The sequence below is a fragment of the Anabrus simplex genome, chromosome 7, assembly GCF_040414725.1.
Source record: "Anabrus simplex isolate iqAnaSimp1 chromosome 7, ASM4041472v1, whole genome shotgun sequence".
NCBI classification, from domain to species: Eukaryota; Metazoa; Arthropoda; class Insecta; order Orthoptera; family Tettigoniidae; genus Anabrus; species Anabrus simplex.
In genome coordinates this window covers 111,396,258-111,411,741 of record NC_090271.1, presented here as the reverse complement: position 1 = coordinate 111,411,741, position 15,484 = coordinate 111,396,258, and the positions used below count along the sequence as shown (strand labels likewise).

The window sequence follows — 15,484 nt, the reverse complement described above, 5'->3', positions numbered from 1 at the left end:
CAGCACGTTCAAGAACTTAATTTTGGCGTATCAAGTAAGTGACGCTGACAAATTACACATATTGATCAGCCATATTTCACCTACCGTTTACAAATGTATCAATGAAGCCAAAACTTATAATGACGCCATTAGTATCTTGGTTAGTATTTTTTCCAAGCCCGTGAACGAGATATTTGCCCGACACAAATTGGCAACTAGGAAGCAGCTATCTGGTGAAACTCTATTGGTATATATATACAATCTTTAAAGCTGTGACGGCAGAAGTGAACAGAGACGATTGTATTAGCGATGCTTTCATTGCTGGCCATCTCAACTCAAGCATGTGTCAGAGGTTATTGGAGAAATGTAATCTTTCTCTCAAGGAGGCTTCGATTAAAGCAAAAGCTTTAGAGTCAGCATTGGAATAATCTATTCAATACCAAGGGCCTGCTTTAGTCAATACGGTCCAGCAGCATTGTTTCTCTAGTTCATCTCACCCAGTCGGCGGTAGACGTGAATGTAGTTTTGGTGGGTAGTGAAATATCAGGTGAGGTTGTCGCTGCAACAACAAAGAAATGCTACTTCTGTGGACTTAATTATCACAACAGGAACTCTTGTCCAGCAAGGGAGGCCACTTGCTGTGCCTGCTCAAAAATCGGCCACTACGCAGCAAAGGCGTGTAAGAGTTCAAAATCTTCAAGCTTGACCAAATCTTGCCATTGTCATACCATACTTTTAGCTTCTATTTCTCCAATGGGGTGTTTATCTAAAGCTATAATACCCACCCATTTGAATGGAATGAAGACCAACGCACTTGTTGATACGGGCAGTTCAACAAGTTTTATTTCCGAGAAGCTGGTCCAAAGGTTCAAAGTACCTATTTTTGCTAGTGGTTTCGCTATCACTATGGCTTCAACATCGCTTAGCTCTTTAGTGAAAGGAGTCTGCTCTGTAGAGATAAAAATTTAAGGTCATATTTACAAAGATGTTGAAAATATTTTGACAGACCTTTGCTCTAACATCATTTTAGGATATGATATCCTTGGCTGCCATTCACCTGTAGAGATTAAGTTTGGGGGTCACAGAGAACCTCTGAGTATCTGCGGATTAACAGTCGCAAAGGTTGAACCTGTTTAACTTTTCCGAAATATACGTCCAGGTTGCAAGCCAATCGCCATAAAGTCCCAACGCCACACAGCAAGTAATACCAAATTCATTGAACAAGAAGTTAATTGACTCTTCAATGAGGATGTTATAGAAGAAACCTTTTCTCCATGTTGTGCTCAGGTTCTTGTCACCCAGTCAGAAAGCCACAAGCGCCATATGGTAGTTGACTATTCATGAACAATAAATCGGTATACTGAGCTAGATGCTTACCCACTCCCACGTATCGAGGATACAGTCAACAAGGTAGCAAATTATGAAGTGTTCAATTCAGTTGATTTGAAAAATGCCTATCAAAAGATCCCCATTTGTGAGGAGGATCGCCATTACACAGCATTCGAAGCATGCGGTAAACTTCGGCATACAAACAGATTCCATTTAGCCCCACAAATGCAGTACCTTGTTTCCAAAGAACAATAAAAAATTAATGACTTTCTGTGGTTACTGCTTACCTAGATGATATCATTGTGGGTGGCAAGAACAAGGGAGAATACGACTTAAATTTGAAGAAGTTCCTGAAAGCCATAGAAAAGTATGAATTCACGATAAATGAGAAGAAGAGTGTTTATTCAGTCAAAACAGTAAAGCTACTGGGTTATATCATCTCCAGTCATGAAATTTTCCCAGATCCCGATCGATTGACACCTTTACAAGAGCTCCCATTACCAACTGACACTGCTTCTCTTCAAAGAGAATGTTCACTCATTTTGCCAACTTCATTCCAAGAATCTCCCAGAAAATATATAACCTTTCAAGAGGTAAAAATGTCAAAGCTATTGAAGCATTTAAAGCGCTGAAAGTTGATGTGAAAAATGCACTCGTTTCAGCTATAGATGATAAAGCAATGTTCACTGCAGAGACATCCTTCAGAACACACCATTGGAGTAACACTAACCCCAAATGGTCGCCCCATTGCTTTCTTCTCTTGCACACTCAACCGATCTGAACAACGACATTCATCCATGGAGAAAGAAGCGCAAATTATCATTGAATCTGTGAAAAAATGGAGACATTACCTGCTAGGAAGACATTTTCGACTCATTACTGACCAGAAGTCAGTAGCCTTTATATTTGATACTAGACATCTTGGTAAGGTGAAGAATGAGAAGATACTGCGCTGGAGGCTGGAACTGTCCTGATTTGATTACGAAATAGTTTTCAGACCAGGACAATATAACAAAGCTGCAGATGCCTTCTCCAGAGTTTGTTTGACTGTTCAGTGTTGCAGACCTAAACTGAAGATCCTCCATGAAGCTGTATGTCACCCTGGTATAACACGGCTTAATCACTTTATTAAGTCGAAGAACTTGTCTTATTCACCAGAAGATGTAAAGGAGGTCATATCAGCTTGTAAAATTTGTGCTCAATTGAAACCAAGATTCATCAGGCATGAAGGTAATCTTGTCAAAGCTACCCATCCCTTTGAGTGCATCAGCATGGACTTTAAGGGACCTCTACCATCCAAATCGAGAAACCGTTATCTCCTCATATTAGCTGATAAATATTCCAGATTTCCCTTCACCTTTCCTTCCCCAGATATCATCTCATCCACTGTTATTTTTAAAAAGCAACTTTTCTCCATATTTGGATTACCTTCATATGTTCACTCCAATTGAGGCTCAGCATTCATGTCCTAAGAATTGAAGAAATTCTTCACAGCTGTTGGTGTGGCAATGAGCAGGATGACTCCAGACAATTCAAGAGGCAATAGCCAAGCAGAGAAATATGTTGGAGTTGTGCGGAAGACTATAGAAGTCGCCTTGAAGTCAAGGTGAATGGACATCCTACAGTGGGAAGAAGTTGTACATGATGCCCTCCATGCCGTCAGATCACTGCTATGTACTACTACCAATGAAACTTCCCATGAGCGGATGTTTAAGCACCAGAGAAAATCCAGTTATAGACACTCAATCCCCTCATGGCTTCTGACTTCGGGTCCAATACTCCTAAGGGAGCATGTCAGGCAATCGAAGTACGGACCACTCGTGGAAGAAGTTACTCTTCTTGAAGCAAATCCTGAGTATGCTCATATACAACACCAAGATGGAAGGGAAACTACTGTTTTGACTAGAGAGCTGGCACCATTGCCATCTCCAATAGGCATTTCTGAAGAAAGGCGGGGGGGGGAAGAAGATGCCAGAGGAGTAATAGATGGACAAAATTCCCATGGAAGTCCAGAACATTGCCACACCCCTGCCTCAACACTCAGATCTTCAGTTACACATCCATGCAAGACGGAATCTTCTGAATCATCAAAGTCAGAAGAAAGGGGTCAAACTGCCTTTCCCACTCCTGACCAGCTACCAAGACTGAGCACAACAACCCGTCGTGTCCTGCCCACCTAGGTGGAGGTGAATGATGCATCTTATTTGTGTGATCTCTTTGACACTTCTTAATCCAGTTTTAAAGTTGTCTTATTTGTATATTTTCCCTGATACTTTCTAGTCAGATGTTACTGTTCCCACTGAATTTGTTTATGTATCAGTTATTCATCTTAAGTTTAATAAAACCTTGTAAAAGGTGATATTACATGTTCATTCACTTCATGCCCCAGGTTTCTAACTTTAAAAAATTGAAATGTCCTGTTTTTGAAAATATATTACGGGAAGCAAGCTGTGCTAACGATGTAACCTGCATCTCTATTGAAGTTAGATGTTTTGGTATTTCTATTGCTTCTCTTACAATCCTAGAACCACTGTGTTTCACTCGAGCCAGTACTTCGGTGTCTATGAACATGATGTTGTGGCCAGGTGACAAAGCCAACAATTAGTACAGTAAACACTGAACTTGTTACATATTACACCAATATCTACGAGGCATTACCTATCTTAAAATTCCACCATTCTGACCCTTGACCTTGGACACAAAATTGCTTGCTAACCACTCAATCAGTTTGAAGTTACAAATACTGTACTATATATAGCATAAGAATATTGTGATTTATTCACCTTTAGACATGGGTGATATCATGTGATATTGCACTGATGATCCTCCAGCGCTCTCTCCAAACAGGGTAACATTATTAGGATTACCTCCAAACTTGTCAATATTTTGCTGCACCCAGCGTATTGCTGCAGTCTGGTCTTTGAGACCTGCATTTCCAGGAAGGACAGGATCTTCAAGACTCAAAAATCCTGTTGAAATATAAAGACAAAACAACATGTTTTAAAATCATAGAAAAAAGCCCAGATTGATTGATGGATTAAATAGAAATAATGGAAAGAGACAAATAAGTCACAAATATAGTCATGTATAGAAGACAAGATCACAATAAGGAATGCATACTAGGATAAATACAATAAATACAATGATAAGCAACAGAAAGAGGAGAAAAGGACAAACATGATCAAGGACAATTTCCACATCTTCCTAAATGATAATTAAATGTAGTCCGACTCGTTGGCTGAATGGTCAGCGTACTGGCCTTCGGTTCAGAGGGTCCCGGGTTCGATTCCTGGCCGGGTCGGGGATTTTAACCTTAATTGGTTAATTCCAATGGCACGGGGGCTGGGTGTATGTGTTGTCTTCATCATCATTTCATCCCCATCACGACACGCAGGTCGCCTACGGGCATCAACTTGAAAGACCTGCACCTGGCGAGCCGAACATGTCTTCGGACACTCCCGACACTAAAAGCCATACGCCATTTCATTTCATTAAATGTAAAACTCAAAGATTTAATTTGGAAGGAAGTACTTATGTAACTCAGAGTACTTTTTCAACTGTTTACCTAGTCCTTACTTAAATGATTTCAAAAAACTTGGAAATGTATCAAAAACATTTCCTTTGGTAAATTATTCCAATGCCTAACTCTTCTTCCTATAAATGAACATTTGCCTTAATTTGTCCTCTTGAGTTCCAAATTTTTCATACTATGACCTTTCTTACCTTTAAAAGCTCCACTTAAGCTAGTTCATCTACTAATCTCACTCCATGGCATCTCTCCACTGACATCTTGAAATAAGTTGCTTAGTTGAGCACCTCATCTCCTTGCTACCAAGTCTTCCCAGCTCAAAGTTGCAACATCTTCATAACACTACTCTTTTGTCAGAAATCACCCGGAACAAATCATGCTGTATTCCTTTGGATCTCTTCCAGTTTGCATATGAAGTAATCCTGGTGTGGATCCCATATACTGGAACCATGCACTGATCGGAGTGTTACCAGAGATATTCCCTCTCTTTTACATTCTTACTACAACCCCTAAATACTCTCATAACCCTATGAAGAGATGTGTAACCTTTATTTACAACCTTGTTTATGTGATTTCTCCCATGACGGTCTTTTCTGATATTAACTCCTCAGTACTTACAGTGATTACCAAGTGTTGCATTCATCCCATCAACACAGTAATTAAAACTGAGGGGACTTTTCCTCCCGTTTACCATCATACCATTGTTTGCTGTCCATCCTCACAACAGTGTCAAGGTCTCTTTTTGCAGTTGCTCACAATCCTCTTACTTATTTACTACTCTACACTACTACTCTACTACTCTCTGTCACATAAGAGGAAATCTTTTCAAGTCCAAACCGAAAACCTCAACACCAAAATCTGAGCAAGTGGCTTCGTAGTTTGTGTCATATAGCTGTTAGCTTGCATTCGGGAAATAGTGGTTTCAAACCCCATTGTCAGCAGTGCTGAAGATGGTTTTCCATGGTTTACCATTTTCACACCAGGTACATTTTGGAGCTGTACCGTGAATAAGGCCGCACTCGCTTCCTTCCCAGTTCTAGCCCTTTACTATCCTATCATCACCATAAGACCTATCTGTATCAGTGCATCATCATCATCATCATCATCACCAACATTTAACCATCACTAGTTTCCCAGGTGTGGTGTAAGATCACTCGCCATTTCTGTCTGCATAGGTATGTTCCTTCAACTTTACACCATTCCTTGATCATCTTTTATTTGGGATATCCGTCTTATCCTTGGCCTGCCTCTAGGTTGGTGCAACATAGAGCAAATTGGAAAAAAGATCAACACCAAAACCAATCATTTGAGAATTCCTTGTTATTCACTATCCTTGTCAGGAAAATGTGGAGGTTGAGGTGGTTTTTATTGTTTATTGTTGTTTATGTTGTTGTTACACTCAGTAAGGTTGTATGATAGAATTTTTATCAAATCACTGTATTTCTGCATCAAAATTGGTTTGCAGGAATCATGGATAAGTGAAATTTATGCTGAAAGTGAGCCATTTGTCCTGTTTAAGTTCACATGCTTGAAATCAGGAACATCAAATTATATTTTGAAGATGAGCCCTCTTACCTCCTCCTACCGGCGAGTTGGCCGTGTGCGTAGAGGCGCGCGGCTGTGAGCTTGCATCCGGGAGATAGTAGGTTCGAATCCCACTATCGGCAGCCCTGAAGATGGTTTTCCGTGGTTTCCCATTTTCACACCAGGCAAATGCTGGGGCTGTACCTTAATTAAGGCCACGGCCGCTTCCCTCCAACTCCTAGGCCTTTCCTATCCCATCGTCGCCATAAGACCTATCTATGTCGGTGCGACGTAAAGCCCCTAGCAAAAAAAAACCTCTTACCTCCTCCCTGCAAATTTGCAAATGCATGCACCTTGAAACGAGAAAGTGACCATTATCCACAGCCATCCTCCAACAGAGTAAATGGGAATGGATCCATAAATATAAACTCTTGAAATGTTAAAAAATCTGCTAATTATTCAGCGCTATATCTACAGGGTCTCGCTTATAAACCATGACCAAACGTACAGTGTTTGTACTCTGCACTACGGCAGCTGCCTCAGATGAACTTATGTCACGTGCGGCCACTTTGCTTTAAATGTGTATTCAATCTTATATGAAATCTTACCTTGTAAACAATGCTGGAAGTGTCATCTTTCCTGGGTTATAGAGGCACTGCATCTGGTAATCACATTCTGGCTGACGCGAGTGAGTTCTGCCATTGTAATGTTTCTGATTTCATTCGTAATGTTTTCTTTCAGTTCCTCCAGTGTGTGAGGATTTGTTTGATACATTTTTTCTTTCAGTTTATCCCACAAGTATAAATCACACACTATTTGATCTGGAGAACGAGGGGGAAACAGACCAGCACTGATCACTCTGTCTGCATACACTTCTGAGATTGTAAGAAGGGAATCTTTTGCTGTATGAGCAGGGGCTGAATCTTGTTGAAGCAACCTACTGATGGAAGAACAGCATCAGAATGTCATCTTGGTACCTCTCTGCATTTACCGAGTCTTGAAAAAAAAATAGGCCCAATTATTCGTCTTGCATCAACAGCACACCAAACACCAATCTCTCCATCATAATGAGGCACTTCATAAACATCATCAGGACTTTCTGCACACCAATAGCAAGAACTTTTACATATGAAAATACTGTGTTGCAGTGATAACTGTCTCACCATGTTAACAGCTGAGATTCAGGCTGATGACTCATGCTTGCCAGGTCGAACACGTGCAGGCTACTTGCAAGGTACGTGACTTCCATACTGTAGCTGCCGTAGTCCAGAGTACAAACACCGTGCGTTCAGTCTGGGTTTATATGAGATACCCTGTATGTAATTCAATTTACCTCTGAAGAGTTTGGGACATAGTGAATTTTATCAGTCACTAAAGTTCTACCAGGTATAGTTATGATATATTGAAGTAGAGAGCTCACACAAATCTACAACATAGTGCAATAATCCAATGTCAAAAAAAACTAACATAGTGTAGGCTAGTTTACTTCTGGGGTACAGCAGATATGTATTAAAATTAACTTTCACTAAGGAAAAATCTTCCTTTGACATAATGAGAAATGCAAAGTGATATGTAAAGGAAAGAGAAAAAACTAGCATAAGTATACATTACCGGGACTTCTTGATATCCTCATGTCACAAGGTCCAATTACCCAGAGGAAAGCTTTTATACATGGCCGTTTTATTTACTATAAGACAAATACATCTTGTGGATGACTACAAGCACATTGACTGGACAGGGCGAGAGATGTCTGGCGAAATTCAACCCTCTGGATGCTATGGATCGTCTGAAGTGGGGAAAACAATGCTGGAAGGCAGGTCTGACATAAGTGGGTAACTGCAAGGAGGTGATTTTGATGTTTTCCTGTGCTATAATTTACCTTTTCAATACCTTTAAGACTTTTTATGTCGAGTATACAATTTGCTAATAAATTTATATACTTCAATTATGTTGGGAAAGTGACATTCAATGTTTGCAATTTATAGCAAATGTAATAATATTTTAATCTTACACTAAAAGCATAAAAGTAGGTTAAATCATAATAATAATAATTTCGTGTGGCATTTCTAGCCGAGTGCAGCCCTTGTAAGGCAGACCCTCTGATGAGGGTGGGCGGCATCTGCCATGTGTAGGTAACTGCGTGTTATTGTGGTGGAGGATAGTGCTAAGTGTGGTGTGTGAGTTGCAGGGATGTTGGAGACAGCACAAACACCCAGCCCCCGAGCCATTGGAATTAACCAATGAAGGTTAAAATCCCCGACCCGGCCGGGAATCGAACCCAGGACCCTCTGAACCGAAGGCCAGTACGCTGACCACTCAGCCAACGAGTCGGACGGTTAAATCATAATGATGGGTAACATAAAACTGTGTAATATGGGCCAAATGAACCGGTGAAAACTACTGACAATCGCTATCTATTTATAACGGATCACACTTTGAGGAAGCTAGTCACTTTTATTAGGTAAATATCAAGTACTGTTTCCTCAAAACTATAACACAGCCTTTCACAGCTTTTACAATTTGACAAACAACTTGACAATAGAAATGTCTCTCTCTTCATAGTGATAAGTATTATTTCCTTGATAGTGCGGATCACCTGTATTAGGAAACACATACAGTATTTATATTTAATAATTTGTTACAGGAACAGTACATATCTAGATGTACATAATTCCTGATCCTTTAAAACTAAATGTAATTGAAGAGTCTGATATTTCCTCTGTATATGTGACTGTTCTACATAGCAAGACAGTAAATAAAAGCAATTGTTAGGTTCTATAGATCTTAATACTAAGTAACTGTGAAGCAGAATTACATTATTCAGAATAACTGGGTTAAATTTTGATATAGGACAACATTTAAAGCATAACTTGTTGCATCTTACCTAATGGTCCTAAACGATAATTCATGGTAACGAGAACTACTCCTGCATCTACAAGATGGTCCGGCCCATATAGGTCTGAGTTTCCTGAGCCAGTTGCAAACCCTCCTCCATGGATCCATACCATCACTGCTTTACATGGGTTAGTATTGCCATCAGGTAGCTGAAAATTTTCAGTCACTCTTTACAAGAATACAAGAGGAGAAAAAAAATAATCACAATGTTAAGGATTTTGTGAAAATATTTTCATCACCTGCTGCAGCATTCTATGAGGTAAAGTTATTAAAATGGTCATTTCAAATCAAAATCAAAATCTCTTTATTTGCAAATGAGGTGGCAAATGGTACACTAAAATACATTATTGTCAAGCACTAAATATTAAATTAACAAGAGAAGAAAATTTTCCTATAATACAATATTATACAATTTACGTAACAATTTTTTCTATTAAACACACAGCTCATCCTTAGTAAATTTATATTGCTATGGAAAGTATCTTAATACTGCTGAAATGTAATTTTGAGGCTTTATGTAGTATCCAACAAATAAAAACTGAGAAAGTATAGCTCTATTTCTTTAAATAACTTCCATTCTGGATGAAATTTACATTTATCTGAGATCATTTCCCTAACAAATGAAGCCACAAACCTTCATTGATTTTTTTTACAAGGTACAAAAGCTAGAACTTAACATTAACATCTAGCCTTAAAAGGTGAATAATGAGTTTTAAAAATCAGTCAAGTTTCTGGGTGTAAATATGGACTAATGTTTGATGTGGGTTTATGCACACTGTGGTCTAGAATGTGTCAAGTACTGTACTGTACTGTACCATATTTGTTCCATCTCATAAAATATATAGTTACAACATCTTAGGTTTTTATTAATGTTTTTCCTATTTTCAAAGCATCTTAAGATTATGTCTAAGTTTCCTTTCGGCAACAGTATACATATATTTATTCTAAAAAGTTCCAAAGAAGGCTCTATTCTCATAATTGTTAATGTTCTTCCAAACTCGCACTGTAAACTTCTTTTCAGTGATTATTTGATATGTTTGTTCTCAATCTTCTGCTTTACATGAAAACCAAGCCTGATAATTAACTCACCTCTTTTCTTCTTCTTTCAACACCATTCTGTTTTACTGAAATGAAAACCTACAACCTGTTTGCCAGTCAGTGACTGGGTCAGGAATAGAATTAATGAAGCCCCCATCTTGCGGCGAGGATAGGAATTGTGCCGGCTACCGAGGCTTGTCGCACTCCTCTGGTGCAATGATGAATGACTGATAGATGGAATGAAATAATATTGGAGAGTGTTGCTGGAATGAAAGATGACAGGGAAATCCGGAGTACCCGGAGAAAAACCTGCCCCGCCTCCACTTTGTCCAGCACAAATCTCACATAGAGTGACCGCAATTTGAACCATGGAAACCAGCGGTGAGAGGCTGACACGCTGCCGCCTGAACCACGAAGGCTTTTCAGTTTTACTGCTCTTTTTCAATTCTGATAGTATTAGATTTGCAAGGCCCAGGAAGTCTTTTATTTTTTGCGCTTTGTGGCCCTACCCATTCTTTTGCTGATACCTTCATTCTTCAAAGTGTTGGAGTTCTTCTGTTTTTCTTCTCATTAGTGTTAATAGAGGATGTTTGATCAGTTGCACTTCCTCTTAATACAAAAGTTATTACCACTACCACCACTACATCACTTGTACTGCACACTACTAGATATTCATATCTTACCAGTATCCTTAGATATAGACAGAACTCTCATATCATATTAGGAATATACGAGAATTCCAACTTACACAACCTGTGGCTATAAAGAACACTTCGCCTTCTAAAGTTCGTTGTATAGAAAACAAAATAGCAGATGGGGATATTCAAGGAGCGGTTAGGATTCTTTCATCAGACAGTGGGGTAGCAGAACACCCAGTACCACCTTCGAATCCTTGGTAGATAAACACCCTCCGCCGTCACGCCTGTTGTCATCTCCTGATACCGAGCTCGATAGCTGCAGTCGCTTAAGTGCGGCCAGTATCCAGTAATCGGGAGATAGTGGGTTCGAGTCCCACTGTTGGCAGCCTTGAAGATGGTTTTCCGTGGTTTCCCATTTTCACACCAGGCAAATGCCGGGGCTGTACCATAATTAAGGCCACGGCTGCTTCCTTCCAACTCCTAGAGGCCTTTCCTATCCCATCGTCGCCATAAGACCTATCTGTGTCAGTGCGACGTAAAGCAAATAGCAAAAAAAAAAAAAAAAAAAAAAAAAAAAATCATCTCCTGATCCCCCTGATCTTAGTGACAATTATCTCAGCGTGACACCGGAATTGGTGCTTGAAGGAATAAAGTCGTTCCCTAATGGTTCTGCTTCGGGAATTGACAGTATCTGTCCTCAACATTTCAAAGATCTTACCTCTAAATCAGCTGGAGATGCCGGAAGAAGACTTCTCCAATCCATCACAAAATTATGCAATTTCATTTTAAGAGGGAAACTCAGTTCTGAATTGTGCCCAAACTTTTATGGGGCTGTATTAATTGCTCTTCAGAAACCTGATGGAGGCGTTCGACCTATTGCTATTGGGAACACCTTTCGAAGGCTGGTTGCTAAATTATCTTGCATGGCAGTAAAAGGGACCATTAGCCAGTATCTCTATCCTCACCAACTTGGCTTTGGTATTCCAAAGGGATGTGAAACCATTATCCATTCTGCATGAACTTTCCTACATTTAAATGCTACATCGAATAAAATCCTAGTAAAAATTGACTTCAGAAATGCATTTAACACCATTAATGTTACATGCAGTACAAGATAGAATTCCTGAACTTTATGCTTTCCTGTGGCAAGTGTATAGACACCCTTCTAACTTGTATTTTGGGCCTCATATTATTTCATCACAGTCTGTTGTACAGCAAGGTGATCCAACAGGACCTTTACTTTTTAGTCTTGCACTCCAGTCTGTCATCGCAGACTTGAACAATCCTCTGAACTTATTTTATTTGGATGATGGAACCATCGGTGGTGATCCTGATATGGTTCTTATGGATCTAAAGAAAATTATCACTGGGTGTAAAAACATCGGTTTGGAAGTTAATCTGCATAAATGTGAAATCTACTTCTGTTCCGCGAGAGATGAGACAACAGTTTCTGCATTTCAAGGCATTGTTCCCGGTATTCACGTTACAACAAATTCCAGTCTATCCTTGCTTGGATCACCGCTTACAGTTGAGGCTGTGGAGGAAATTGCGAAGCAAAAGCTAACAGAATTAATGAGGCTGTATGATGGTCTCCGAGCGATCAATTGTCACATGGCATACTTCTTATTGAAGAACTGTATTTTTATTCCAAAATTTAATTACTTCCTGCAGACCACACCTCTATGGTTATTTTCTTCGTTCCTTGCTTAGGCTGATGATTTGACAAGAAGTTGTCTCGAGTCTCTACTAAATATACTGTTTGAGGAAAATAACTGGACCCTAGCGTGTTTACTAATAAGATTTGGAGGCCTCGGAATTCGCAGATTAAATGATATTTCCATTCCCGCTTTTCTTGCTACCATTCAGGGAGTATCTGACTTTATCAAGTCTCTGTTCTCTGACTACGGTGATAATGTCGAGAAATGCCATCTGGTTGACGCAAGATATCACTGGAATACCATGACCAATAACTTGAGACCTCCACGATCCCTGGATTCAAAAAGAAGTTGGGATATGGTAAACACCCGTCGAATTTTCAATTCTTTGATTTTGTCATGTCGAACAGAAATTGTTCGAGCACGACATCTTGCTATCCAGGAAAAGGAAGCAGGCTCATGGCGTAAGGCTTTTCTGTCACCCAATGTGAGCACACTTATGGATAACATGTCGTTCAAAATTGCAATTGGCTTACGTCTTGGTTGCAAAATATGCCAATCACATAAGTGCATATGTGGAGCAGAAGTCAACGTTTATGGCCGCCATGCTTTAAGTCGCCCTAAGAGTGCTGGTCGATTTTCAAGACACTGTTCAATTAATGACATTATCAAAAGAGCTTTTACATCTATCAATGGTCTGACTTTAGTCCCATGCAACAAAGGCAGATATCTCCTGTGGGATGCCACGTGTGTGGATACATTAGCACCATCGCAATTGCTTCACACTGGCAAGGCTGCTGGTTCTGCTGCGGAATTGGCCATGCACAATAAAAGGGCGAATTGCAGAGCAGTAATGGACAACTACATCTTCGTGGTATTCGCAGTTGATACGATGGGGACGTGGTGTCAAGAGGCTAAAAGTCTGATTTCAGATATCGGCAAACAACTAACAGCAATCACTGGAGACTCCTCTTCAACAGAATTCCTGAGGCAGCGGATAGGAATTGCTATCCAGCGAGGAAATGCTGCCAGCATTATGGGCACGTTTTCTGATAACGCTCCACTGGATGAAGTCTTTTATCTTACATCTTAGACTTTCGAGCTGGAGCGAAGTTTAAAAAATCATTGTTGAAATATTATTTTGTATTAGGAATTAATGAATTAGTTTAAAAAAGAAAAGATAGCAGCTACACTTCACACTTGAACCGTCAAAAGTCAAATTCTTCTTCTTCTTCTTCACCATGTACAGTTTCCAGCTGTTGGCCGTGTGTGCTTGGAACATAAACCTCTCTATAACCTCTTGTCTTCCCAGTCCTCTTCTCCTCTCTATACACCCTCTTCCACTCCTTTTATCCACCTGTCTCTTGGTCTTCCCCTTGATCGTTTTCCTATTATCTCCTCATGCATCCTCCTGGGTATCTTTTCCTCTGTCATTCTCTTCATGTGTCCATACCGTCAATCAATCAATCGCTACTGATCTGCATTTAGGGCAGTCGCCCAGGTAGCAGATTCTCTATCTATTATTTTCCTAGCCTTTTCTTAAATGATTGCAAAGAATTGGAAATTTGTTGAATATCTCCCTTGGTAAGTTATTCCAATCCGTAACTTCTCTTCCTACAAATGAATTCCAACTTTATCTTCATATTGCTATCTTTCCTACTTTTAAAGACACCACTCACACTTATTCGCCTACTAATTTCATTCCACGCCATCTCTCAGTGACAGATCAGAACATACCACTTATTTGCAAGTGATTAATGTCACTGTAGATCCATATTGAAAGTTATTATACTTGCTAAAATAATTAAATATTGTTCAGCCACCTATTCCATACATATAATCATAAGAAATTTTAGGATTTTATCCTTATTATATTAGATGACATGGGACATGTTTCGCCTCTCTTTGGAGGCATCATCAACCATTGTATCTCCTCAAAATTAAATCAGGCACCTGATTTAAAGTTACCTTATAAGTTACTAAAATTATAAATCTGTACACCTAAAATTGGATAAGCAGTCATTATAGAAGAATTGAAATATAAAATTATGGTATTGTATTGAATTAACAAAATTATAGCAATAGCTAGGAATCAAGATCTATATCATCTGATGGCCAGGCAGGCATCAATCTTTGGTAATGAGACAAAGTCTCTCATAGTGCGTTGGCACTACCGGTGGTTGCCAGTAGCCCATGCAGTGGCCTCCACAGTACGCACTAGCCATGCGTCTTGGTGGGTGTGCTATTTACCAACTGATGAGCCCAACTTAGCACAATGGGTTGAAATGCTGGCAACCAGGAATGAGTTAGCTGGAAAATGTATAATGTCCAATAATGGACCATTTATATTGGTATTATAAATCTACTCATTCGGGACAAATATTTCAGGTTCTGTATGGCAATCAACATCCACATCACGTAACCCCTGTCAGTGGCGGCGGAGAATAACATCAACAGTATCCCCTGTCTGTCATTAGTGTCGACTAAAAGGGAGACCAAGGACTCTCAACTTGTGAGCGTGGGTTGGCAACCATGGTTCCGCAAGGTGAGTCTGGCATTGCTTCCATTTACTTCTGTCGATGTCGTCGGTCAACTATCATTTTTTCCTGACCCAGGCAATATTAGGTTTTTGAGGCATGAGAGAGTCTTTTCTTTTCACTGCCTTCGTGGCCCTTCCCTTTCTTTTGCCAATACCTTCACTTCTCGAAGTAATGGACCTCCTCCATTTTCCTTCAGATTAGTGTTAGTAGAGAATGGTTGCCCAGTTGTACTTCCTTTTTAAACAATAATTACCACTAGCATCATCTCGACCTCATAGTACACGATTATCTGAATCTCAACAACTAACTATAACAAACTGCCAGTAAATGAACGAGTGCGTGACGTATCCCGGAATT

The 15,484-nt window shown here is 39.7% G+C and overlaps 1 protein-coding gene across 4 annotated transcripts in view; it reads right to left on the bottom strand.

Annotated features, from left to right (window-relative positions):
- LOC136877303 (esterase B1) overlaps window positions 1-15,484 on the bottom strand; it is a 100,680-nt gene that overhangs the window by 36,924 nt on the left and 48,272 nt on the right. For all 4 annotated transcript variants that reach the window (XM_068228499.1, XM_068228498.1, XM_068228500.1 and 1 more), the window contains 2 exons: window positions 9,246-9,405; window positions 4,092-4,277 (listed from right to left, as the gene is read on the bottom strand). In XM_068228499.1, coding sequence (XP_068084600.1) covers window positions 4,092-4,277; window positions 9,246-9,405 — 346 coding nt within the window. The remainder of the gene's footprint in view (window positions 1-4,091; window positions 4,278-9,245; window positions 9,406-15,484) is intronic.